Here is a 27,713-nt window from a genome sequence, read left to right as displayed (position 1 = left end):
CGTGTGCTGTGCCAACCCCCATGGGTCCTGTTTGTCCACTGGAATGTTCCCTGTCTCCCCTTCCTCCCCACTGAGTCTGTGAGAGTAGTGACCATGTCTGGGACATTTCTGTGACCCATCCTGGCAGAGCTGGCACAGGATACATGTTCTAGATATGTTCATGCTGGAAAATGAGAAAAGAACCATTATACTCATTTGGCAGAGAAGAAAATGAGCCCCATAGATGCGTGATTTGTACCCAATAATGCACAGCCAGTAAGTGACCCTCCAATTTGGTCTCCCAGAGGCTCAAAGACAGGCTAAATGGAATGGCACATGAGCCTCCACAGATCATTCTGTTTGGTGCCAGATAGGGTAAAAGGCCTTCTTTCTGTCACTTAGCTAACAAAGCTCTTGTTTGGGGGAGTTTCAGGAAGGCCGCACCCCTGCAGTGCCTGACTTCTCCCCAGCACCCCAGTGCAGGAAAGGCCCTCCCTGGTTTCCAGACATGTGGACCCCGGCTGGTGCAGGTGGGCCGGTGTCCCCCAGTTTCTTCCACATGAACACCAAGCCCCGTCCCTGCACCTGGAGCTGCCAGACAGGTTGCCCCTAGCCAGCTTTGTCTGGGTCCCACTTGGCAGGCTCTGAGAGGCCCGATGTCCTGGGCTGCAGGGTGGCCACCACCCCTGGGTGTGGTAGGCTTCATCTTCTCTCCTGCCACCTCCCCACTTGGCCACCTCCCTGGCCCCAGGGAGGAGTCACAGGTAGTGCAGCCCATCCTGCCACTGCTCAGGAGAACTGTTTTTAGGAGGCTGAGTACAGGCTGCTCCTTCAGGCAGGCTCTTTGCTGGCAGTCATGCTGTTAAGAGGGTCACAAGTCCCCACACCTGGTCCCCGTCTCGCCACCGAGAGCTACGTGACTCAGCACCATGTGCAGCTTCCACACGCTCGGTCTCCGTCTGCCCAGAACAGAGTTGCCTTGGAGGTCATTGTCAGGGCTGGGACGTAAGGACTTTGAGGAGTAAGAGCGCCGGACACTCCAGGGGTGGACTGAGGATTCTGGGCTTTGTTTGGTTCTGGGAACATTCACTGGCCCACATTTGGTAGGGGAAACAGACGGCAAACAGCTAATGGGGACAAGAGACAATGCAGACACATCATGAGACACAGAGAGAGGAGCAGAGGGGTCCCCGGAGGGCTTCTGGGCACACCATGTGCTGGGGTGTCCTGTCTGAAGGGAGTAGGTGGGCCCTAAGGGCAGCGGGCCAGGGCAGGGGTACAGGGGCACGGGGTGGGGCAGGTCCCCACATGAGCACCTGCCTGCACTACAGGCAGAGGACGGAGCAGGGGAGGATGAGTGGCCAGAGACTCTGGGGCCAGCGAGGGTGGGGGTGCCAGGGCAAGGCCACCATGTTCACGCCTGTGCCTGCCCCCTTGCTCTGGCCAGGTGCACCTGATGAAGCCAGATGCAGTCCCCAAGGCGTGCTGCGCCCCCACCAAGCTGAGCGCCACCTCCGTGCTCTACTACGACAGCAGCAACAATGTCATCCTGCGCAAGCACCGCAACATGGTGGTCCGGGCCTGCGGCTGCCATTGAGGCCAGTGCCCGCCGCGGGGGACCCCTTCCGCCCAGGACAGGCCCCTCTCCAGAGCCAGGAAACCCTCAAACCTCGCCAGACTTCCGGTGGGTTGGCCCTCACAGATCAATGTATCTGTGTTCCTCTCTCCTTCCTGCCAGGGCTGGATCTTCTCCAGGCCCTGCTGCCCCCTTCCCTGCCTGAGGTTTGTGACAGTCTCTTGGCCTCCAGGCCTGGTGGTCTGAGTCATCAAGCAGGTTCTCTCCCAGCCGTCTCCTCCAAAAGCAGGTGCTGCCCAACATTTTGCATTTGGAACAAAAGTCTGAGGACCTATTCTTGTCCATTGCTGGCCCGGGCTTCGGGTAATATGGGGTGAACTGAGAAGCACCTGGGGCCCCAAATAGCTACCTCGGGCTCTTCACGGTTCATTTCAGGGCATGGATATGTGTAGACATGGTCTAGTCCACCTCCGGTTGCCTGCCCCTCCCAGGCATTTTCTGGGCACTTTTGTTAGAATGTGGACTTGCCCTCATTGTTGTGTCGTTGTGGATCTGAATATCAGCCTGCTGAGAGGCATGTGGGTCAACTCAAGAATGAGCTGATGAACAACATGATGTAAGGCAAAGGCCAATGGCATCTGTCTCCCCCCATCCTCTGCCTTGATCTGCCTCTGCTGTCTGGGGAAGAAGTGCCAGGCATGGACATTTGACCTTTGTAGAAACAAAAAATTTGGAGGGCCTCATTCGCCTGTCATCACATTGAATCATGAGGAGCTCAGCTCCCTGGAAAAGTTACCTTTTTATTGAACCTAGCAGGTAGATACATTGGGTGGTCCAGGAGGACAACGCTCAGCACAGATGACATCATTTCGCTTTCCCTTTGGCATGGCAAACATCAGTCACCAAACTTGGTATTTTTTCTTTCCAAACCTGTATAGAATTTCAAAATGATCCATATTAAAACTCCACACAGCCACTGCCAAGAGATCAGAGTTGACACGTGAAGTGAAAACTGTTTGCCATCTTCTGGTGTGCTAAGGAGCGATCCCCTTCATCCACAGCCATACCTCCGTGACCCTGGACAGCCTGTGGCTGGGGCTAGGGCCTCCCAGCACCTGCTTATGTCCAGAAGTTGTCAGAAACAGGCTGTCATAATCTGCACCACCCTGTACGCCCTGGAGCGCTGTCCTGTTTCTCAAGACCTGTGAGCCAAAGAAAAGGCCCCTGTCCCAGGGGAGTGACAGGCAGTAACAAGGCTGGCCCCGGGTGGGGAGGTTCCCGGAAACCGCTGTTCTCCTTGGAGCAGCCGCCCCAGGCAGTTGGGCTGTTTATTTGATTTCTGACTTGCTAAGCCTGTAATTTACCTGCTGGCACAGAGTCCAGCTGCCCGAACCCTAAAATACTGTCATTAAAAGCAGTTCGTGGGGCCGCCCCACCCTACAGGCATAGCCCAGCCAAGGTGGAGCCCCCCCATGTGCCCAAGAATGAGTCCTTCAGCAGTCATTCCGCACCCCAAGGAGGGGCCCGGGATAGCAAATGTGGACGCTGGGGCCCTGCTGCAGGACAGCGGCCCCTCCACAGGGTCCGGGAGGTGAGTCTGGAGTGAGCACAGAGGGAGACCCTCCCTGTACACAGAGGTTGGGCCCAGACTCTTAACAAAGTGGTGAGTTCTCCATCGGTGCAGGGATCTAAACTCTGGCTTAGAGGTTAGGAGACCAGACTCATAGGTGGCTTCTCCCTCTGGGCCTCATTTTCCATCTATACCTAAAGGCAGTGCGCTTTTTGGGTCTCCAAAGGGCCTCCCGCCAGGAATCTGTCTGCCAGCCCTTTCTCACACTGTACCCAGAAACAGCCTCATGGTCCTGAACTTGGGGGTCCGGTGGCAGTCAGATCAGAGTTGGTATATAATAGGGAACCTGTTTGCCATTCTAGTCCTTTGACGCTTCTGTCTTTCTAACATCAAGGACTGTCCTTTAGGCAAATATAAATTTAATATTAGCCAATTATTTTAGCTAATTTTTACTTCACCTGGTATGTTTTGTGCCCAGCCAACAGCCCAGCACAATTCGGGATGTACCAGGAATGTCTGTCAAATCACTCAAAAGGTTTATAGACTAGGAGTGCACCTCACCTGTCAGGGTGAGCATGGCACGAATGCCTGGAGGTTATCCCCCTCCGTTTGCATGCCCAACACCTGAAGAGTAAGCCTTTGCCTGCTGACCTGGGTCAGACTTACAGCAACTGTCGCCATCCCCGCCGTCACTGAATGAGATCGCGCAGAAAAAGCCCTGAGCAGAGAAACAATTGTGAATGGATATAAGGTCCACGCATTTTATCCCGTTTATTGCAGGATACTGCATGCACTCACTGCATGCTACGTATTCCCAGTTACCTGTTTGCTGAGCCATGCACGGCAGCGGCAGGGAGCGGCCCACACGCCACCGTTTCCCTCTCTCTTGCTCAAGGCATGGCTTATCTGGGTGCATGGGACCAGGATAAATACGGGCGGTTGGTTAGACGCACCGATAGCTCTGAGTCAGCGACTGCTGCCAGGAAAGGGGGGGGGTGGGCTGTGGGAAAAGGCTGAGAAGAAACGCAGCGGTCAGTCTTGGTTTGGGCAGTGCGAGGCTAGCCTCAAGGCCAAGTCAACACATCAGTGTTCACAGTTTTCTAAGGTGGGGAAGTGACCCATTATGGAAAAATCCCTAAGAAATAGAAAAAGAGGCAGCATAGCAAGAGGACAGAATTTTGAAGTCAAATGGGTTTGAATCCGTTTTTCTTTTGTGGAGCAAGGTATTGGTTCTTTCCTTCCAGGCTATTACAAACATATGGACATTCACATTTAGGACAATGTCTGCCATCTGAACGCTTAGCAACAGGCGCCTGTTGGCATCATTTACTGATTTACTGATTTGCTTAGCCCTTTCCATGTTTGTCCACTAAATCTCCTCCCAGAAAGTGTGCTGTAGGTGGAGTATTTATTTCAGAGTTGTGCTTTTTCCTGGAAAATCTAGACCCTGCAATCTGTGGAGGGAAGACCTTGTGTGCCCACTTGCTTTCAAGGCCTAAGGAAAACGCCTGGTTATGGCCAAGGCTGTGAATATTTCCCTGTGTTCCCAGAGGCAAGGGGATCCCACCAGCCTGCTGAAGGTACAAAGCTTGACCCACCTCTTAAAAAAAATGGGTTTTTCATTTATTACAAAAATAATGCAGTTTTGGAGGAAAAATTGGAAAAAAAATGCAACTGAAATCACAGTTGTATGACTCAGATAAACACACTTAATATTTTGGTGAATTTATTTCTAGGCTTTCTTCTTAGCATATACACATACAGATGTTTATATATTATAGACAGATATGTTTACAAAATTGGGATCATACCGTCTTCTATAAATTGTTTCGAAATATGCTTTTCCCACTTTATTATGCAGTAAAAAAATTTTCCTGTTAATAAATGTTTTTTGAAAACATGGCTTTTTAGATTTTTAACCCCCGAAGCCTACGAGACTCAGTGTTCACAACTAAAAAGTAGGTCCCTAGCCTTCCTGGGAGGGTTGCTGCAGGTTGTCATGACTGGCACCTAGAGCCCACCGTGCCTGAAGGCAGACCTGCTGTCTAAGAGGGAGCTCCAGCAGCCGCAGGCCTGATCTCAGGGCCACAGCCCAAAGGAGTCTGTGCACTGGCAAAACCCAGCCCTGTTTGCCACAATGGAGCAACGTGTACACCAACCAGGCCACCTTGGATGGGAGCCAGGCAGACCAAGGAAGGCACTCTGCCCTTTGGGCCATAGCAGATGCTGCATGGCACCTTCAGGTCCACTTCTGTCAGTGCACAGACTTCCCACGGAACAGGCTGGTGCTGAGCTGTGACAGCCGAACCAGGCCATGGGGCCACTCCTCCCTGGGCCCCAGGCCCCTCCTGCCTGGCAGAGAAGAGCATGGCTTCCTTGAGTCTCCCCAGAGGGTCCAGACTAATTATAAGGACCATGACTATGTCTTCCCCCAGGGCCTTGGGCCTCTGCCATAGCCTGAGGCTAGAGCCCAGTAAACCTCCAAGGACCACATTAAAGTATGGGGAGGCAGGCCAAGCTTCCTATCCCAGTTCTGCCATATTCTGGGTGCATGTCACCCGAGCCTTGGTTTCCCTCTGTATAGAGTTCCACTGTGGATACGATGATAATACCTGTGGATACTCCGGAGTGCACTGGGATGGGCAGTGGTGCCCAGTGGGTGCTAACAGAGAAGAAGAGAAAGCAACAAGGTCATTGTCACAGAAGTTAGTTCCCTCTTGGGAGGTGGCCATGTGCCATGCTATGCCCTTTAAACACAAACTTTCCTAGTGACTGACCTGTGATGGCCAGCATTTGCCCTCAGAGTGGAGGCATGTGCTTTGGGGGAAGGTCTCCTTTGGAAGCCCCACAGGGCCAAGGGTAACCATGTGGTACATCCTGGCCACAGGGAGGCAGAAACCCCGAGCAGGAGCTCAACAAAGGGTTGGGAGTCTGTTGGGCCCAGAGAAGCCAGAGGCAGGGTGAGAATGCCATCATCCCTCACAGGAGCGCTCCTGGGGCCACCAGGGCCAGGAGGCATTAAGCCTCTCCTGCACCTGGCTTGTCCAGATCTCAAGATGAAAAAGCCCAGCCCAGTGGATTCTGAATGGTCTTAGTAACCCAATCAGAGAGAGGTGTCTAGTGGCCATAGGGCTCAGTCTCTGCTTGGGGCCTTCAGCAGGTGAGGGATTCTCAAAAACCACCTGACTGAGCAGTATGGGGGGAGGGAAGTATGTGGAGAGGGAAGGGAGAGAGAAGCCAGCCTGACGTGAGCAGTGGCTGCATTAAAAGGAGCAGAGCTCAGCATGGGGTGGGGCTATGTCTTTCAGCAATTAGCAAGCTCTTCCTGTAAAAGTTCAAGTAGTCAATATTTTAGGCTTTGAAGCTGTGTTGGTTCATTTTGTGTCAGTTTGGCTCTAAATCAACAGATTGGAAGTAGCACAGATTACCCTCCATAATGTGGGTGGGCCTCACCTAATCAGTGGAAGGCTATTCAGAGAGAGAAGACAGAGACTGCATGAGGGAGGAGAAATTCTGCTTCCAGCCAGCCTTTGGACTCGAACTGCAACATCAACTCTTTCCTGGGTCTCCAGCCTATCAGCCCTGCAGAATTCCGACTTGCTATCCCCCACAATCATGGAACCAAATGCTTGAAATAAATCAATCTCTATATGCATACCTACACCTATCCTACTGGTTCTGTTTCTCTGGAAAGCTCTAACCCAGAGACCATACAGTATCTGTCCCTGCAGTAGGGATGCAGCCACAGATAATATGTAAATGGATGGATATGGCTGGATTCCAGTAACTTTATGCACAAAAGCAGCAGCAGGCTGAATTAGGCCCACAGAGTTGAGTGACCTCCTGCCTCCAGACAAGTAAGCAAAATACCTGGCACAGAGAAGGCACTTCGAGTTATAAAATAGCATTTACAAATTCCGTAGAATGGGGGTGCCTGGCTGGCTCAGTCATTCGAGCAGGCGACTCTCAATCTCAGGGTCATGAGTTCAAGCCCCACACTGGGCGTAGAGCTTACTTAAAAAAACCTCTGTAGACTGACTATGAAGAAACAAATGAATTGTTGAGAATCATAACATACCCTTGCTGCCTCAAGGACTGGCCAGGAGTTCAAGAGTGGAGGCAGCAGGACACAGGGACTTCTTCAGTATTTCTGATTTCCATTATCCTGACCATGGTCTGACAAGGGTACTGGGCTTCAGATCTCCCACCTGGCATCTCCGGGAATCCACCCAAGGGAGGAAAGAAAAGCTAAGCCCTACCCCTCTGGCAGCCTAACTCAGCAGGACTGCTCAGTCACAGACGCAATCCCTGACAACCCCTAGGAACTAGCTGGACTCAGCAGTACAAGAAAGAGGGTTTATTTTACCAGAAGCAATGTCCAGGAGCACCACGGATGGGCCCAGGAGAAGCCGTGGCAGCAAAGGCCTGAAAAAGGCCACGCGCAGCCCGTCCCCAGTGGGGAAGGCGGTGCCTCTGTGCGCTCCCGGGCAGAGCCACACCTGGGAGAGAGCCAGAGGGAGTCCGGGCTGCGTCTGCACAAGAGCCACTCCAAGCTGACCCCAAGAAGGGCCACAACACACATCCCTGCTTGCTGCAGAGGGGACAGGCGACCTCAAGTGCTGGTTCCCAGGCAGATGGATCCTGGACAGGCAGGGGCGGCACAGAGATGGCCAGCGCAGACTCACACATACTCCCCGCAGTCGGCGATGATCACTTTCTGCTTCGGCTTCCCATCCTTGCTGCCCTGGGCCTTTGTGGGGACAGAAGAGGGAGAGAAACCAGGGAGGCTGGAGAGTAAGGAGCAGCTCAGGGATGCCCTCTCCAGGCGCCTGCTGCCACCTGAGCAGAAGCAGCCCTCCCTGGGAGCAGCCGTGGCCCCCCTCTCCAGCTGTCCCACTGGGCCCAGGGCCCGGGCAGCCACCCACCTCAATCTGCCGCAGGACATCCAGGCCTTCTGTGACCTCCCCAAACACCACGTGCTTGCCATCCAGCCAGTCCGTCTTGTCACACGTCAGGAAGAACTGGGAGCCGTTGGTGTTTGGACCAGAGTTAGCCATGGAGAGCAGGCCTGGGGGAGAGAAGGAGCGCGTCACCCCCTTCCCCTGGCCCCCAACCCCCAAAGGGATGTCTGTGGGAGACAGGGCAGTGGAAATGCTGCCAGAAGCCGGCCCAGGATGTGGGCCAAGAACTGGCCACGGGCAAGATGGATGCTGTTGGTATCTGTGGTAAGAGTGGCTTCAGAGACAGCGTGGGGCTCGAAGTCTGGCTGAAGGGGGAGAGAGGGAACAAAAGGCAGGGAGGCTGCACTTTTCCAACAAGTTTTCCTTACCAGGGCATTGGAGGCATGGGCGACAGCTCACACAAGTCAAAGGAGGACTCTTTTTTTAAAGATCAATACCACATACTTTCACATTGCTGGGCTGATCCAGCAGAGCAGGGGACACAGCCACAAGGCAGCAGGGGGACAACTACAGAAGCCACGCTTCCTTGGTGGGAGAGGGGGATGGGGTCCAGGCCATGAGCAGAGCCACCCACAGGAGACAGCTCATTCCCTTCCTTGGAGGGAAGGCAGAGCAGGTGCATTGGGAGGGATGCAGGGGGCCATCTATCCACTTGGAAGGTGCTGTGGAGGCTTGAGGAATGAAGGGAAGGGGCAACGGTGGTCTCGGACAGGGACCAAGCATGATTCCCTGAGGGGCTCTAGCAGCACAGCTCAGGCCCCTCAAGTGTAGTCCTGAATTTCAAGATGATCACGCAGCACAGCAGCTGTCTTTCTCCAGCTGCTGGGGGACCAGCTGCTTGCAGAGAGGTATGTCCGACAGAGAGACGGGGCTGCGGGGCTGACGGACCCAGTTCACCATGGCAGGCCCAAGCCGGAGCTAGACCACAGCAGGTATGCACGAGTAGACAGATGGATGCTGCTTCCCCGACCCTGACCAGGCCACACACTGGCGCTGGGTCACCGGTTGGCTCGCCTGCAGACCTTAGCCCCCCACACCCCAGCAGCTCCCACCTGGTCCTGTGTGTTTGAGGATAAAGTTCTCATCGTCGAACTTCTTCCCAAAGATGGACTTGCCCCCTGTGCCGTTGTGGTTCGTGAAGTCACCGCCCTGGCACATGAACTGGGGGATAATCCGGTGGAAGCTGCTTCCCTTAAAGCCAAAGCCCTTCTCGTGGGTGCACAGGCATCGGAAATTCTCTGGTGCAGAGAAAGGAAAAGGTACAGAGGTCAGGAAATAAAAGAGAGCCGTTCGTCAGGCCGTGGGGTCACTGTGCCACCAAAGCTGCCAGCAAGATGCTAGGGGCCGTGGGGCCCCCAGACAGTCCCAGCTGAGCTGCTGCAACCACATGAAGATGGACTTTGAGGTGTGCCACACAGTGGGCGTGGGGGCCAGGCGCAGGATGCAGGGCTAGGAGCCGTGCGCAGCACCGGCAGGAAAACCATGAGGCAGGGCAGCATGGCAGGACCTGTGGCACATTCGTGGCCATTGGGATGGGCATCTGATATGACTCAGGGCTGCCCATGACAGCTACCCCCCTTCCCATCACTCCTAGCCCATGTACTCTAATAACACCAAAGTCTCTGAGGAAACAACAAAACACAACAACCGCCCCAAAACAAAACCTCTGAAGCTAGATTCTAATAAACTATATTTGTTTAATATTTGTATTTTCATTAAAAAATATGCTGTGGGGCGCCTGGGTGGCTCAGTGGGTTAAAGCCTCTGCTTTCGGCTCAGGTCATGATCCCAGGGTCCTGGGATCAAGTCCCACATCGGGCTTGCTGCTCAGCAGGGAGCCTGCTTCTCTGTCTCTCTCTGCCTGTCTCTCTGCCTACTTGTGATCTCTGTCAAATAAATAAATAAAATCTTAAAAAAAAAATATGCTGTGAATTCCAAACCTGTGTGATCCTCACACTATAAAGGACTAGAGAGACTCCAGTTAAAAAGGAAAATTGAATACCTGTGTTCCAGCTCTGCTCTACTCTGAATGGAGGGCATCTCATTTTTTTTTTTTTTGAAGATTTTATTTGTCAGAGAGAAAGCACAAGCAGGGGGAGAAGCAGGCAGGAGGAGAAGCCGTCTCCCCATTAGCAGGGAGTACAATGTGGGACTCGATCCCAGGATCCCGGGATCATGACCTAAGCTGAAGACAGATGCTTAACCAACTGAGCCACCCAGGCATCCTGGTTTCTTTTTACTTTTCCTTCTTTCTTTTTTTTTTTTTTTTAAAGAAAAACTAAACAGAATCTTACCAGAAAACATAGGGAATAATATCTTTGGATATTTATTTAGGGAATAATAAAATCTTTGTGACTCTGGATTTGGCAAGTTTCTTAAACAGGACACCCAAAGTACAAATAATAAAAGAGAAAAAATAAAATGACCTCGTCAAAACTAAAAACCTTTTTGGATCAGAGGATACTCAATAGAAAAGGCAACCCACAGAATGGGAGAAAGTATCTGTAAATCTCATCTGATGAGAGTTCAATACCCAGAATATATAATGAACTCCTACAACTCAGTAACAGAAAGACGAACAACGCAGTTGATAAATGGGTAAAACACTTGAACAGACATTTCTCCAAAGAAGATCTACAAATGACTCATAAGACCAAGAAAAGATGCTCAACACCATTAGCAAATGCGGGAAATGCCAATCAAAACCACAATGAGATGCCGCTTTGCACTCGCTAGGATGGCCGTAATCAATGGAAAATAATGAGTGTCGGTAGGAATATGGAGAAACTGAGACCCTCATACATTGGAGGTGGGAATGTAAAGTGGTACAGCCACTGTAGAAAAGTCTGGCAATTTCTCAAAAAGGTAAACACGGAATTGCCATGTGAGTACATTTCCACTCCTAAGTATATACACAAAAGAGCTGACAACAGGTGTTAAAACACATACTGGCACACAAATGTCCATGGCAGCATTATTCACGAGAGCCAAAAAAGTAGAAACAATACTCCTATCCATCAATAAATGAACGAACAACATGTCACATATCCAGAAAACGGGATATTATTCAGCCATAAAAAAGGGACAGAACCCCAACACATAACATGGATAAACCCTGAACACATACTAAGTGAAAAAAAGCCAGTTGTAAGGAAAGGACCACATAGTGTATGATTCTATTTATAGGAAATGTCTCTAGAGCAGGCAAATCCAGAGATGGAGGGTAGAGGAGAGGCCCCCAGGGGCAGGAGGGAGACCATGAGGAGTGGGCTAATGGGATCAGCAGTTCGGTGCGGGCTGAGCAAAGTTTGGAGACAGTGGGGATGGTCGTACAACAACAGTGAATGCGATCAATGCCCCCGAACCGTACACTTAAAAATGGTTTAAAAAGGGGGCGCCTGGGTGGCTCAGTGGGTTAAAGTCTCTGCTTTCGGCTCAGGTCGTGATCCCAGGGCCCTGGGATTGAGCCCCGCATTGTGCTCTCTGCTTGGCGGGGAGCCTGCTTACCCCTCTCTCTCTCTGTTTCCCCCCCTCTCTCTCTGTTTCCCTTTCTGCCTGCTTGTGATCTCTATCTGTCAAATAAACAAATAAAATCTTTTAAAAAAATGGTTTAAAAGGCCAAAAAGAGAGAGAGAGAGAGATAGGGGAAGGAGACCAAGCAACATAAAAGTTTTGAAAGCTAGGAAACAGACAGAATCATACCACATGTAGCAGACCTCAGAAAGCTGAATCTCAGCACCTATACCTGATGTTTTTAGCAATATTATCAGCAACAGCCAAATGTCGGTGGAAGGAGCCCAAATGTCCACCGACTGAGGAATGGATAAAGAAGATGTGGTGTATATATATAGTGGACTACAATGCAGCCATCAAAAGAAATGAAATCTTGCCATTTGCAATGCTATGGATGGAACTAGAGGGTATTATGCTGAGTGGAATAAGCCAGTCAGAGAAAGACAATTATCGTGATTTCATTCCTACATGGAATTTAAGAAATGAAGCAGACGAACAGAGGAGAAAAAAAAAAGAGGGAGGCAAACCATAAGTGATGAATCACTGAATTCTACTCCCCAAACTATTATTATATGCTATGTTAACAAACTGGACTTTAAATAAAAACTTGAAACATTTAAACCAAAAAAGAAAAGTTGAATCTTAAAAGCTGGCAGAGCTGAGAACCAACTCACTCTATGCTACAGAAATGCCGAAAGCTCAGGTCCAAGGTGAAGGTAGTTCTAAAAACAGTGAAGTCGGCTATTTAAGAAAACAGCTAACCCCTGGATCCTCCCTCACTCCGCAGGCAGGCGGCTGGAGGCTGCTTTCTGGTGGGTAAAAGCTGAGGTCTCTGGCTGGGAATACACTAGACGCAGCTGGGGGCTGAGGGACCCTAGCGACAAACAGGTATTAGGTGAAGGTTTCTACACTAGCCCCGCTTCCCACCATCACAATGGCTAATAACTGGATGTACAGCCTCCAGCAGGAGATTAGACTCTTCTCAGGGGACTCCCAGCTGTCCAAGAGAATATGTCAGGGAAATGGATATTTGGGGTTTGACAGAAGAAGACCCCAAATGAATCACCCCACAGTGGAAGCCGCAGCCAGCAAGCCTTAGCAATGCCTAGGAAGTTCTCCTAGGAAGTTCTGCAAGCACATAGTTAGGGACCCATTCTTAATATGAGGGAGGCATCTGATGTGAAAAGCAAAGACCAAAACAAACAGACCAAACACAAAGCAAAACATAATACTCAGGAAATAGCGACTTAAGACATAAAATATAGGAAGAAAAAACTCAGTAATGTCCTCAGAAAGATGAAATGATCTTACCTCTGGGAAATAAGCACAGAGTGCTATAGAGAAAGAACACTTAGGAAGGCTCCACACGGAGAGGAATCAGAGGGGACAAAAGCAAACAAAGAATTGAAGAAAATTTCCGTAACCAGAGGATAAAACACTGTCCTATGGGTGTGGTACAGAGTAACAGCCATCTAAACACGTCCATGCCAGTCCCTGGAAGCTGAGAACCTGTTATGGCAAGAGAGCCTTTGCAGACACGATTAGGGTTATGGATGGACCTCAAGACGGGGAAAACAACCCCAATTATCTGGATGGGCCTAATATGATCATAAACCTGTGACAGAACTTTCCCCAGGTGGGGTTAGAAAGATTCAAAATGTGGGAAGGACTGGATCCACCATTGCTGGTTCTGAAGACAGAGGAAGGGGGGTGGGTGCTGCAAGCTTCCAGAAGCTGGGAATAGCCCTCAGCTGACAACAGCAAGGAAATGGGGTACCTCAGTCCTACAGACGCAGGGAACTGAATTCTGCTGACAACCTGAATATGCCTGGAAACGTTCCCCCCAGCACGTCCAGTAGGGAAGGCAGTGACCCGACCATCTTCATTGTAGCCTACAGGACTTCTGGCCTACAGAATGGGAGACAATTTAAATTTGCGTTGTCATAAGCCACTAAGTTTGTGGTCATCTGTGACAACAGCAAGAGAAAACTAATACAGTGGGGCCCACTGAATATCCAGATTCATGTAAGATCTAGCCAAAGGCACATGGTTTTAGAATACAGGACATGGGGCGCCTGGGTGGCTCAGTGGCTTAAGCCTCTGCTTTCGGCTAAGGTCATGGTCTCAGGGTCCTGGGATCAAGCCCTGCATCGGGCTCTCTGCTCGGCAGAGTCTGCTTCCCCCACTCTCTCTGCCTGCCTCTCTGCCTATGTGTGATCTCTGTCTGTCAAATAAATAAATAAAATCTTAAAAAAAAAAAAAAAAGAACACCACACAGACAGTCTACAAGCCTCTAGACAGGGCTATTGAACAGCTCTTAAGCACCTGGCTAGTGCAACTGAGTAAATGAATTTTAATTTTATTTAATTTAAATTTCAACAGTCAGATACGGCTAGTGGCTACTATATCGAACAGCTCAGCACTAGAGAGAAAAGAAGTTTTATGTAAAGGATCTAGAATTGGAACATTAGACTTCTCTAAAAATCTACACCCTGTCTATTAAGTGGGAAGGTACATGTATTTCGCCTTCACTCTCCAAAAATGGACTTCCCAAGCTTTTTGCTGCAGAAGCTTACAGAAGGATGTCTTCTACTAAAATGAGGGAATACACCAAAAAAGAAGACAGAAGAGAGTCCAACCTAAGAGGTGAACACAGGAGACCCCATGACACTCGCTGTGCAGTGGGCCTGGACAGCACGGTCCAGGCTGGGGAGAGTCAGAAGGCTCCAAAAGGAACTTCCGCAGGGGAGGGAAACTGACTATCTGCTGTGTGTGAACATGAGGAGAGATTTACACAGGCAGCAGAATCAGGGGGAGCATCAGGAATAAACGAACAGAAGACTATGCTTGTGTGAAAACTGGACAATTACGAATCCCAGGAAAACAAAATGCTGTGCACGAAAGGAGGTCACCCTAGTATGATGCTTACATAGTGAGAATCACCTATGGCCTAACCAAACTTACAGTAACTATATAAGGAAGATGAAGGGGCAGTGAGAGGGATAAGCTGATTCCTTATTAGGAATCCAACAGAGGTCTAAAATAATGAAATGGAATGGAATGGAAAGCCAACAGAGCTCTAAAACAAAAAACCAGGAAGTAGCAACATAAAAATCTCTTCTCTACCAATACGGAGGTAAATGCCCAAAGAACCAGCTGGAAGTTGAAACCACTGCCTCTGACAAGCAGCAGATGGTGTTGGTGGGGCACCAGGGTCAGGGCCAGGGTCAGGGGCCTGCTGTTTTTCAAAACGAGCTTTGTGAAATTGACTTTTTAAACTATGTGTCTACATAACAAAATTAAGATTTAAAAAAAAAAAATGAGTGGAAGTTGGTATTTACACTAGAAAGACTCAAGAAACTGTTAACAGCAATTACTTTTAGGCACCTGGGTGGCTCAGTGGGTTAAGCCTCTGCCTTTGGCTCAAGTCATGATCTCAGGGTCCTGGGATCGAGCCCCATATCAGGCTCTCTGCTCAGCAAGAGGCCTGCTTCTCCCTTCCCCTATCTCTCTACTTGTGATCTCTCTCTCTGTGTCAAAATAAAATAATAATAATTAATTAAAACAAAACAAAAACCAGTTACTTTTGGAGAATAAACTGGATATGGAGAAGGGAGGGAAAAAATGGACGTTTTCTCCTTACTACCTTCAGTATTATTTGAATACGTATGTCCGATTTTTTTTGTTTTGTTTTATCATGAATGTATTTAAAAAGAAAATAGTAAAGCAGCACCTATAAAGCCTCAAAAGTGCCTGGCTGGCCTCATTTGTTACTAGAAGCCAGGGTCTGAGATGCCTCAAAGGAACTCAGGTCAGCAACAGTGTCAAGGGCACAAGAAGGGAGGCAGTGAGACCCAGGGGAAGGCCCCCTGCACGGCCTCCAGCGTCCCGCCCAGAGTCCCGCTCACCTGCTGTCATGGGGACAACGTCCGAACGCAGCAGCATCTGGATGCGGCCGGCTGGCTTGTTCCCAATTTTGATGTCCATGTACACCTGAGGGTTTGAGCGGGCCTTTTTTGCCTTGGGCTCCCCCTGGGCACAGAAGAAATGGTCAGGTTGGAGAGTACCCCGCCTCCCCAAGTCAGAGACTGAGTCTTCCGTACCCACACCAAGAACCCAGGTGCGGGGAGTGGGCTGCTGCCTGGTGCCACCAGGGAAGGCCTGGGGCTGTAGAAGGCAGCCACCAGCCAGACCCCCAGTGACACTTCTGGGGACCCCCCCAACCCCGCCACCTAGCTCCAGCTAACTCAGCCCTGCCCCACAGCTTGGGACCCCTTGACACTCGCCTTCAGACATGCCAGCTCCCAGCTCGCCGCACCCTGCCCCACGGTCAAAGAACCCCACCTCCCTAGCCCACAATACGTGGCTCTCCACACCCCCAAACCCATCTCATGCCAGTCAGGCGGCTGGGCCCCCTTGGCCCCCCAGGCTGGCTACAATGGAGACCAGGAGGGCAGCCCTCTGGCCTGCTCGGAAGACAGCGGGGGAGGAAGGGAGCCTGTTTTCCACCCCATGGAGACAAGGCTTAAAAAGGGATAAGAGACATTTTCAGGCATTGCATGTTCCAAAGAGAAAAGTCCAAAGTTCCTAACTGGTTTGGGGCTCAGTTTAGCGGCCGTGTGCTGAGACCCGGCGCAGGCACAGAGGACACGGCTGTGATTGGCTGCCATGCGCAGAGCACTTGCCAAGAGCAGGGCACTATTCTCGATGTTCACATCTGTTAGCCCATCAACTCTTTACTACCATCCTGATGATCCAGCCGTACCACTATTTATCCCCATTTTACAGGTGGGGAAACAGAGGTCCAAGGAAGTGCAGTCACTTGTCCAAAACAAGAGGCTGGTAAGTGAAGCTGGGATCATGACCTGAGCCAAAGGCAGCTGCTTAACCAACTGAGCCACCCAGGCATCCCAACGAGCCCACACTCTTAACCACGTTCCTCCACCTCACTTTTTAGTTAGTAAGATGCTCACACAAGGCCCCTAACCTCACAGAATCCCTGTCTAGAAAGGGACAGGCAATAAACACTTGCGTAGGCTGCACAAGAGCGAAGACGTACAGGGAAACAGACTGGTTTTCCAGAGGGTGGAAGTGAGACAGCGAGGTGGGGGGACAGGAGCTGGGGCACGCCCCCCCCCCAACTTTATCCCTTGGGATGCGCGGTAGGAGCCACTGAAAAGTTCTCGGCAGGAGTTAGGGCAGCAGTCTGTGCCTTAAACAGATCATTCTAGCTGTCCTGGTGAAGGGCTAAGGAGCACTGCACCAGAGACCAGCTAGGGAGCTTCTGCTGTTACGTGCAGGAGAAGCAGCTGCGGGGGGCAGTGGGACAAACAGGGGAGGGGGACTCAGGACGGTCTGCGAGAGAACTCAGCAGCACGTGAAGACACGCAGGCCCTGTTCTGTAGATGGTGTCTCCGACTGTGAAGGCCACAGGTGTGCTCTGCTTTGCAACCCAGTTTCTGGCTTGGGTCAGTGTGAGTGCGGATGGATGGTGGCAAATCGACAAGATGGAGAACAAAATTAGAGAGAGGAGGCCACCCATTCTGGGCAACTCGACGTTGCCTGTGACACTTGGTGGCCAAAACGTCTGCAGCTTGACACTAGAACAGAGACCAGAAAAGGCAAGAGCACAGGAGAGGCTGCAAAGATCCGTGACTGCTACTGTTTCGGCCAAGATGAGAAGGGAAGGGGGATGCTCCGAGCCCAGAAAGAAGTCCAGAGAACACCACCCAGAGGGAGCGCTGGGAAAGCCCAAGGAGCCAGCCAGAGAGGGACGTCCAGAGTAGGGAGAGAGTGCCGGCAGGCTGCTCCCGGGGAGGGAGAGCCTCGGACCCATGTGCAGACTGAGGGCAGGTACCACACCCCGGCCGTGCGCCTGGGCAAAGTCCTTCAGTGAAGGAGGGACTGGCAGGAGGGGTGAAGAGGAGCCCTCACTCGCCTTCCTCACCTCAGGTGTCCTCCTCAGCAGGTAATCCCAACCTGGGACTGGGCAGGGCTGGGCAGGGCTGGGCAGAGCGGAGTAGCTCATCACACAGAGCACAAGGTGAGGGACCTACTGTTTGTCTCTTTCACTCACTCAATACCTCCTTTACCACAATACTAAGACCTTATTTTTGAATATGTTTTAAAATATGTTTTGCAAATTTCCACAAAAACTTGAAAACAAAAAAAAAAATCTCTTATGGAAAGTGCCAGCCTCCCCGGGGAGGCGCATGACTTCGACTCACCTCCTGGGTTTCCACTTTGGGAGGCTCTGACCCTTCCTCCTCCTTATTTTCTTCAAGAGTCTTCCCAGAAAACTTCTTCAGCCAGTCATCATCTGACCACACTGCAAGGAAAAGAATTGAACAAATGCTCAGAAACTCAAGCCGTCGCCCCACGGCTCACCAGCTGCTTCTGTCTGCAAAGCAGAACATACTCAGTGGCCCTCTCAGCCAGAGGCTTCGGCTGAGGGATCTCCCAAGTATAACGTTTCCACTGGGAATGTCAGCCCTGAAGTCCAGCTCTTAGAAGGCCAAGTAAAAAAAGTATGCCAAGGGGCACCTGGGTGGCTCAGTTGTTAAGCGTCTGCCTTCAGCTCAGGTCATGATCCCGGGGTCCTGGGATGGAGCTCCACATTGGGCTCCCTGCTCAGCGGGGAGCCTGCTTCTCCCTCTCCCGCTCCTCCTGCTTGTTTTCCCTCTCTTGCTATCTCTCTCTGTCAGATAAATAAATAAATAAAATCTAAAACAAAACAAAACTATGCCAAGATGGAAGGTGTAGCCTTGCCAGTTCCAGCCCTTGATGGGAACATCTCAGGAACGAAGTGGAGGAAACTGGGAAAGATGGGAGATCAAGCAGGCTTTCTCTCTTGATGCAATTACTCTGAGAAGCTCAACCTCTTTTTTATTTCCCACAAAGGTGGCTCATGCCCTCTGCCAACACAAACCATCCAGAGTGGCGTTCAGCACCTACTTCCAAGTAAATCCGGATAAAAATGCAACCAGGGCCACAGTGGAGGGCACGCTGGGGAACCTACATGCCCCACTCACCTGGTCTGGAAGAGCCCTCCTTAATCCTCATTGGTTTTGCCAGATTGACACGAATTGTCCGTCCGAAGAGCTCAGATTCATTCTGAAAAGATTAAATACCTAGGTGTTTAAACTCCATTGGGTTATGAGTCAGACCGCTTTTGCATTTGTTACTGCTACATGCGAGATAAGTTCATGACTCGTTCTCCCTTAATCTGTGAGCCCCAGCAGCAAGCTCAGCCCAGGCGCTGCAGGCAATTTCCCTCCATCACACACCTTTCTTTCATACTAGCAAAGGCCTGTGCTCCTTAAAGTGACTCCAGGTCCAGAGTCCCCTGGGATTACAAGGATACATGTAGTTTCCACGTACTTGAGCTCACCTTCAAAAGCCAAGATCTGCTTTGAAATGGTGAGAAATGATCTTGGGGGGTTGAGGAATATGTTCGGTGAGTGGGTAACGGAAGAAGAATAAAGAACTTTATCATCCAAAGATAACTGGCACCAGGAATGGTCACTTCATGTAAATCCATTTAGAGCAGTGAAGAAAATTTCACAGTAAAAAGTTAAGGGGAAAAAAAAAGGAATGGGATTTTATTGTGATTAAACTAAAAATAAGGGAAATAAATTTATTATAAATTTCAGGTTTAACTACGCACTAATTTGTAGAGCAAAGATACAATGGGTGCTGATTAATTTGCAGTGTTTTTTCCAACAAGATTCTATCGAAGGTATGCTGTGACATCACTGCACTTCCTTTCTGATAGGAAAATCACGAATACTCCAGCATTTCATCATTACTCCCAAAGACCTCTCCAGGATATTAAAATCACTGGCATCACGAGCACGCCCTGCCATTATCCTTACTGAAATTTCTCACTTGTAATTAGTCTGAAGCTTCATGAAATTCTGCCTCTTCTGCAACATATGCGGTTTCACTGTGCAATCAATTTACATAGTGTTTGCAATTTATTATCCTAGACATGGGGCAGCCGGTGGGAGACTGGCCAATAACAAGGATTTGAATTTGTATCACTGTTAAACGGCAAAGGACTTTTGAGTAAGGACTGATCTTATAAGTGATTAATTCACAGTGAATCTTCTCACACGACCACAGCTTTTTGCTTCCCCGTGCAACCTTGTAACTCTGACAGTTCAGCAAGCCAGCAGACGCACAAGGCCCCTCTGTACCACCCAAAAGCAACTTCAGTAAGAATGAAGATACTCAGCCTTACCATGTTGTCAATAGCTGCTGCGGCATCCTGTCAAGGAAAGACAAGGTCAAGTTTAGCTTCTTGTGGTGTCTAAACACATACTCATAGCAACAGAAAAACAGAGTAAAACAAAACAAAACAGGAAAAAGTCCCATCTATACCTCTTCTCTGGGCTGTGTGTCCGTCTAACAAAGAGCGCATCCTGGCTGAGTTTAGAACTGCTGGTGCAGCAACTTGCCATCTCGAAGAAGGCGTAAGAAATATTCACCAGCAATGCCAGGCAAAAATGCTCAGTGAGGGGCGCCTGGGTGGCTCAGTGGGTTAAGCCGCTGCCTTCGGCTCAGGTCATGATCTCAGGGCCCTGGGATCAAGTCCCACATCGGGCTCTCTGCTCAGCGGGAAGCCTGCTTCCCCCTCTCTCTCTCTCTGCCTGCCTCTCCATCTACTTGTGATCTCTCTCTGTCAAATAAATAAATAAAATCTTTAAAAAAAAATGCTCAGTGAGCAGAGCTGCAGGAGCTCGGCAGAGCAAGAGGGGCATGTCAGTGTTGTTAACAGTGTACAATTTAATTAACTGAGAGAAGCTTTCCATCAAGCGGCACTTCCTGCCTCTATGGGAGCATCAGTTAGAGAAACCCAACCAAATGGGAGAAACCCAACCAAATGGGAGAAAACCAACCAAATGGGAGAGCAGCTGCTTTTGTAATCAGTAACGACACTAAAAGAAGCCCAAGACTAAACACAGGTAACACAGAATTTTCTCACCTCTGCCAACTCAAATTCAACAAAAGCAAATCCTCGGTGTTTTTCTGGGGAAAAAAAAAGGGGGTGGGGACAAAAATAAGTAATTACCCTGGGGGGCAATGGGAAGAAACAGGGTTACAAGGAGAGTGAAGTCAGTCACGTGCCATATCCTGACACTGGAAAATCCACCCAATCATTGTTTTGGAAGAAGGAATCTCCTTCTTTAATTCTTCCCAGTTTAAACAATATTTCAAGCCATATTGAACTTTGACTTTTAGAAGACAAGGCTAAGTAATGAATTATACTTCTAATCTTTCAGGCAGTCAATTCTTCTACCAAAGCCAAATTAAAACCTTAACCTCAGCATACAAAGCAAGCAGAAAAATGAAGTTATTTAACTTCTCAATTATTGATCCCACATTTTGAGCATCAACGGTGCATAAAGCACGAATCCTAAAATCTTGAGTAGGATGCTCACTCTTTATCCTCAGAAAAATGCTGCTATAACTAGAAAGATCACTGTCCTGCTGCCCTAATGAGGCACCCTCTGGAACTTTTCTACATACCAACCATATTAGAATGCACATTTAGAATTTTTTCAAATTCTTTTCCTCTTAGGATTCTGAACAAGACATGAAAAGGACTCACCTGTTTCATAATCCAGAGGAATCTGAATATCTGTGATGTCTCCAAAAGGGATAAAAGCAGCATGAAGAACTTTGTCGTCCACCTCCTCTGCCAACCCACCTGCAAAGATGCCAAATGCCTTCTGAGCCACTGTCCTCCATTCTCTTGAGGAGAAGTTCCCGCAGCCCAGTTAGCATGTGACAGCCAAGGAGAGGGGTTGTTCCATTTAGTCCTTTGGGTACATAAGCACGTTTCTCATTTGCTCCCTCAACCATCCTTATGAAACACACCTCTTCACCTTTTCTTGCGGGCGCTCATTTTAGCGCCAGGATTACTGCAATAGCTTCTTAACTGGCCTCCCTCTCCTCCACACAGCCAACTAGAGCGATCCCGGGAACATGCAGATTTTTAATCCATCACTTCCCTGCTTAAACTCTTTCAAAGATTTCCCACTGTCCTCAGGATAAAGTACAAACTCCTTAGCAGCGAACACAAGGCTCTTTACGACCTGGGCCCTGTCAATTATTTCACCCTCTTTCCCTCTGCTTCCTCAATTCTCTGGGTTTCCCCCAAGAGGACCCCTTTGCTCCATGGGTAAGGCTATTTCATACCTTCGGGTTTTTGCTCTTGCTGTTCCCTTTCAGTAAACACAGCTGCCCCCTACTTAGGCTACAAAGCCCTCATCAAACTTCGCTACGGAGGTTTTTCTCACTTCTACTGGGTTAATCTGGGAACTTCGTTCTTTAGGGCAGGGATCAGGACTGAACCATCACTGCAGTGAGGGTCTGTAAAATGAAGGAGCGCGAGGATCTTGAGTCTCATAACATTCCTCTACCAATCCTCCCGGCCCAGCAGGTAAAGGGGTTCCCGTTAGATCTCAGCCGGCTTGGAAAAAACCCGGAAAGACTGCGGAAGTCTGGGGCTAACTCCTCGAAGCAAAGCAATACCGCCATCGATCCGGCCTAGACAAAGGCTCGCCACCCTCCGCAACCGTAAACGCGTTCCTGCCCCACGCCGAGACCCACTCCGGCCCGGTTAGCCCCGATACCGCCTAGCTCCGCGCTTGCTCACCCACGTACAGCACACGCTTCGTAGTGGCCATCTTGCTCCCGCGCTCACCCGCCGGAAGTCGGCGTTCATCCCGCCCCCTTTCCCCTGCCCCGCCCCTCCGGCCCCGCCCCTCCTGCCCCGCCCCCTCCGGCCCCGCCCCCGCGTCTAGGTGCCCGCAAACCCTGCCTCCGGCTGTCAGTCCGCGTCGGGGGTGGTGGGAGGCGCGGCGGCTGAAGCGAGCCCGTGAGTGAGCTCATGAGTGAGCCCAGGAGTGAGCCGCAGCGCCCAGACCAGGTCGGTCGGTGTCAGGTGCCTTGGAAACCCGCCTGGGCGGAATCCGCCAATGCGCCAATGAGAGAGGGAGCACAAGCAGGGGGAGTGGGAAGAGAGAAGTAGGCTTCCCGCTGAGCGGGGAGCCCAATGCCGGGGCTTGATCCCAGGACTCTGGGCTGATGACCTGAGCCACCCAGGTGCCCAGATTTTTACATTTTTAAATAGATGGGGAGCGTTTTTAAAACAAGAATATCTTGTCACAGGTGAAAATTAATTGTTTCTAAAGTGTTATTGGAACGCAGGCATGCTCATCTCTTTTAGTATGGTCGGTGGCTTCTTTCACACAAGATCAGACCTACTTGAAATATCTACCACCTGACACTATAGGAAAAAAGTATGCGACTCTTGGAATAAACCAGTACATAAATCACAGATTGCCATTTGTGGTAGAAAATAATGGGACCACCTAATTTTCGTAGAGCTGTGGGTTAAGACCTCTTTGAGTCACATTTAAGTCGAAGCCTTGGACCACCTGGGTAGCTCAGTCAGTTAAGTGGGGGACTTAGGATGAAGTCATGATCTCAGTGTGCGCAGACTGAGTTCTGCTCTCCACCTCCTCCTGTTCCTAGCTGGGTACAGCCTGCTTAAGATTCTCTCCCTCCCTCTGCGCCCCCTTCACATGCTTGCACTCATGCTCTCTCTCTCACAAAAAAATATAAAGTTTCCTCTAAGCTGAAGCCTAAAGGAAGAAGCAGCAGGGAGAGGAGGAAGGTGGGAGAAGATTTGAGGGAGAGACACTTGCGCACACTCAAGGAATGAAAAGGTCAGAGGGTGCAGAGGAGGGCCATGAGATCAAGTAGGAAAAGTGGGCAGCCATAAGCCACATGAGGGATTTGGCAGTTTGGAGAAGCTACTGGAGGTTATCCTGGGGGAGTTCATGGTCACATTTTATGTTCTAAGATAGTGCTCTGACCACTATGTCCAGAGAGGACTGGGTGGAATCCTGGAGACCAGAAGGTTAATGCAGTTGACTAGGAAAGAGTTGGTGGCTTTGCCCCTTCAATCCACACTCCAGCTTTTTCCTAGGGTGATCTTTCTTCAAAATAAATGTAAACACTCTAGAGCTCCCTTCTTAAACACTGATGAATGCTAATAACAAGGCTCCTAGAGCCCTTGACAAGGGGCCATGGCTGTGTCAAGTCAACCCTAACCTCCATATTAACTCTGGCCCTTACCACATGCCTTTTTTCCTCACCTCTGCCCCTGCTCGTCTGGTTCTCCCCTTCTTCCATCAGGAGCTACCTGCCAGTCCTTGTCAGAGGTCCTAGTTCATTTTCAGCAGATGAGAGGCCACAGCTTTCAAACCCAGAAGCCAATCAAAAACACACCCTGTAACTATAGTCAGGTGTGTCTCTCTGTCCCACTTGGACACCAAGGCTTGTGCCTATTGTGTTCTCAGAGCCAAGCAGTAGCTGACCGTACCAACCTCAGGCCAAACCATGGAGATGCTCATAGAAATAAGGCTCTGAGATCTGATTCTGACATCTCCTTGGGTCCCTGGCACGATTCCATACCCATAAGGTCACTCTCAGGAAGAATCTGACCAGGTATCCTTTAAGTGGATGTGGAATAATGAAAAATACCTATGTTGGATCTTTGTCTCTAGAACCTAGCACAGTTGCTCCTGAGCCCCTGTGCCTCAGCCATGTAACAGATTGAGAAGTATTTATTCACGAAAACCTGGTGGACTTCAGGTAAGAACGGAGGGACTCTGTGGTGTTTTGCCTGGGGCTTCCCCTCCAGTTCAAGGAGCCGTGGGAGGGCTGTAGGAGGTGAGGCCAGAAAAATCGCTGGGAGATCAGATCAGGTAAAGCTTTGCAGGTGATTGTAAGAACTTTAACTTTATTCTGAATTCAATGGGAAGACACCAGAGGTTTGCCCAGAGGAGTGACAAGACCTGATGTGTTTTAGTGGAACCATTCTGGCTTCTGTGGAGAGAGAACTAACTATTACAAAAATTCAGTTGAGAGATGGTGATGTGGATGGGGGACAAATGGCTCTGGAGGTGGTAAAAAGTGGTGGATTATATATTGGATATATTTTGGATATATTTTGAAAGTAGAGGGCAAAGAATGGGAGAGAAGGGGTCATGTTATGTGCTTGTTTGTTTTATACCCTGCTGTGTTTTACTTTAGGAGCTTTCCAAATATTTTAACAAGTTTGGGCTAAATTTTCTTTTTCATACTAGCCTCCCAGATTTGTTTGGCATCCATTAATAGGCTCACGGTCTTTATCTGCGATTCTAAAATTCATAAAGTTCTGAGAACTAACAATAGGGGCTTTTTTTTTTTTTTTTTTTTTAAGGGAGAGTACTTCTTCAGCAAACTCATTTGGCAGCAGAACCTGATCTGAATTGAGGTGAGCCTATTTATAGTTTAAAAAAATTTTTTTTTAAAGATTTTATTTATTTATCTGACAGAGAGAGAGTGAGAGAGGGAACACAAGTAGGGGGAGCAGGAGAAGGAGAAGCAGGCTTCCCGCTGAGCTGGGAGCCAGATGCAGGGCTCAATCCCAGGACCCTAGGACCATGACCTGAGCCGAAGACAGACGCTTACCGTCTGAGCCATCCAGACACCCCAATTTTTATTTTTTTAAAAAAGATTTTATTTATTCATTTGACAGAGGGAGAGATCACTAGAAGGTAGAGAGGCAGGCAGAGAGAGAGAGAGGGGGAAGCAGGCTCCCTGCTGAGCAGAGAGCCTGATGCAGGGCTCGATCCCAGGACCTAGACCGTGACCTGAGCAGAAGGCAGAGGCTTATCCTACTGAGCCATCCAAGTGCCCCATATCCCATTTAGTATGTTATGCTATGAAGATATTACATATTTGATTGTCAGAGTTGGTCCAGACTTTGCTGGAGGTGTTATACACAACTTGTACATTGTACTATCTTTCTTTCTTTTTTTTTTTTACTTATTTTTTTAAATTTTTTAAATTTATTTATCAGAGAGAGAGAAGGGGGAGAGAGCGAGCACAGGCAGACAGAATGGCAGGCAGAGGCAGAGGGAGAAGCAGGCTCCCTGCTGAGCAAGGAGCCCGATGTGGGAGTCCATCCCAGGACGCTGGGATCACGACCTGAGCCGAAGGCAGCTGCTTAACCAACTGAGCCACCCAGGCGTCCCTGTACTATCTTTCTAAACTCCCAAACCCCAAAGAATTTAAGATAAAGGATTGCAGACTTAGTTTAACCTAATAAAATGAATTGGTCAGGTTTCTTCTCTCTCTTTCTGTTGTTATTTGAAGCCGTTTGTATAAGAGAGGGGATCATTTCTTTCTCTGACCCGGGAACACTCTGGGTTTCATGCTGCTGTTATTGCTCATAGCAGGTCACTTACGTTTCATGCAAATCCCTTCTTTGGTGCCACGATGCCCTGCAGTACTCACCTGGGCCGAGCCTTGCTGATTCCATTTGAAGAAGCCTAATCTTGCAATTCAAAGACATCAGAGACTCTACAGAGTGGTGATTATTGGGCCATTTGATTTGCAGAAACTACTGGCTTTGTCACTGAACAGTTGGGGAAGTATACGGCTTTTCAGAGCTGTATTTTGTGTAAGGATAGAGCGCAATTTTTAATCTTACCTCTAGGGGGCAGTCATGGACTACAAATTGGTATGCTTTTAAAAAACTGATACAAAATAGATTAAACTGACTGCTCTTTTAGGTATGTATGTATTGTTTTTCCCACTATACAGATGAGAAAACTGAGTTTAGAAAAGCTAAGTAACCTAATGAGTTCATTGAAGTTGTAAGTGGCATAAGGTAAATCTGGAGTTTTAGCCTAGATTTATGGAGCACTAGAGTCCGTGCTCTTAACAATACTATATTCTTATTTATTTATTTATTTATTCATTCATTCATTCATTTATTTATTTATTTATTTATTTATTTATTTGACAGAGAGAAATCACAAGTAGGCAGAGAGGCAGAGAGAGAGGAGGAAGCAGGCTTCCCGGCAAGCAGAGAGCCCGATGTGGGCCTCGATTCCTGGACCCTGGGATCATGACCTGAGCCGAGGGCAGAGGCTTTAATCCCCTGAGCCACCCAGGGGCCCCAGCAATACTATATTCTTGGTCTCTCTTTCTCTCACTCTCACTCTCTCTCTCTCTATTGCCCCCTCCTGTTAGAAAGAGTGTACCAAAGTGGTTAAATATACCAACTCTGAGGTCAACCTGCCTGACCAGGAAGGCTTGGCCCGTATGAGGACCTGTAGGAAAGGAAATACGGCCTCAGGAAACCGATTCCCATGAAAAGCCACCTGCCGTACCTACCAATGTCTGGCTCTATCACTGAGCTGCCATGGGACCAATGGGAGGCTGCTTAACTGCTCTGTGGCTCAGGTTCCTCGTGGTAAGAATGAGATGATAAGAAAATGTACGCTTAAATCAACCAATCCCCCTTCTGCTGAAACTGGGGCTGTCGCCCTTAGAAACTCACCCTCTGTTTCTACAGGGTGTGTTCAGCCCCTGTACATTAACTACCTCGAAGGAAGCCTTCCAGGCATCCCCAGGTATTTGTTAACACTTAATCTGAAGATGCGATCTCCCAGGGCCTCACTTCTCTACTGGATCCAGTTCCCCTGCTTTCCCTGGCCGTGTGTTCAATTGAATACTCACTACAGATAAGTACTTATTTTTCCTTTTATTAGGGATAACAATTCCTATCTCATCAGATTACTTTGACAATTAAATGAAGAAAGGCCTGTAGGGCACTTAGAACAAATCCCGAGGCAGTAAGGCTCATAAGTGTTATTGCCATTAGTTCGACAAATATCTTTTTCAGTGCTACGGTGTCCTGCACTATGGTGTATGTATCGGGAAGGGTCTGATCAGGAGATAGAAACCGCACGATTTATTTGAGCAGAGAGAATTTAACCTCAGTGATTGTCCCCTAGGTCTAAAGTTACTGAGTGGTTAGCTGTGGGTATCTTGGAGGCAGCAATTACTGGAAGCAATACCATCATCTGGGCTGGGAGAACAAAGGGAAGGTATTTAAATTTTTAAAAACTCAAGCTTAGCAGAGAAGCAGGCCTTGCAGAGTGGAGACTGAGATCTCTGAGGAGGGGTACTGTTCAGCTGCGGTTGGGGTTTCTGAGCGAAGCGCAATAAGGTTGGTGTCCCAATGTTGGGAAAAACCCCAAAT

The 27,713-nt window shown here is 49.3% G+C and overlaps 2 protein-coding genes across 4 annotated transcripts in view; one reads left to right on the top strand and one right to left on the bottom strand.

Annotated features, from left to right (window-relative positions):
- BMP8B (bone morphogenetic protein 8b) overlaps positions 1-5,025 on the top strand; it is a 30,836-nt gene extending 25,811 nt beyond the window's left edge. Inside the window, exon 7 of the mRNA XM_045064277.1 lies at positions 1,427-5,025. Within this exon, the coding sequence (XP_044920212.1) occupies positions 1,427-1,576 (150 nt within the window). The 3' untranslated portion in view covers positions 1,577-5,025. The remainder of the gene's footprint in view (positions 1-1,426) is intronic.
- A 2,442-nt stretch (positions 5,026-7,467) lies between these two features.
- PPIE (peptidylprolyl isomerase E) lies at positions 7,468-22,340 on the bottom strand. Of its 3 annotated transcripts, XM_045064278.1 has the most exons (11): positions 22,263-22,307; positions 21,803-21,976; positions 21,213-21,311; positions 20,586-20,629; positions 19,842-19,868; positions 18,631-18,712; positions 17,827-17,927; positions 15,508-15,631; positions 9,139-9,324; positions 8,051-8,193; positions 7,468-7,875 (listed from the first exon to the last, which is right to left on the bottom strand). In XM_045064278.1, exons 5-11 carry the CDS (start codon positions 19,842-19,844, stop codon positions 7,807-7,809), a joined length of 708 nt encoding a protein of 235 aa, XP_044920213.1. In that variant the 5' UTR covers positions 19,845-19,868; positions 20,586-20,629; positions 21,213-21,311; positions 21,803-21,976; positions 22,263-22,307; the 3' UTR covers positions 7,468-7,806. The 3 variants fall into 3 exon arrangements, with proteins under 3 accessions (XP_044920213.1, XP_004740755.1, XP_012900945.2); XM_004740698.3 differs by lacking the exon at positions 21,803-21,976 and having other exon boundaries at positions 22,263-22,340; XM_013045491.2 differs by lacking the exon at positions 21,803-21,976 and having other exon boundaries at positions 22,271-22,331.
- Positions 22,341-27,713: the final 5,373 nt, after the last annotated feature.

This window comes from Mustela putorius, unplaced genomic scaffold (genome assembly GCF_011764305.1).
Source record: "Mustela putorius furo isolate JIRA1106 unplaced genomic scaffold, ASM1176430v1.1 tig00003853_pilon_pilon_pilon, whole genome shotgun sequence".
NCBI lineage: Eukaryota > Metazoa > Chordata > Mammalia > Carnivora > Mustelidae > Mustela > Mustela putorius.
Note: the sequence above shows the minus strand (reverse complement) of the source record. Positions and strands in the feature narration are given on the sequence as shown.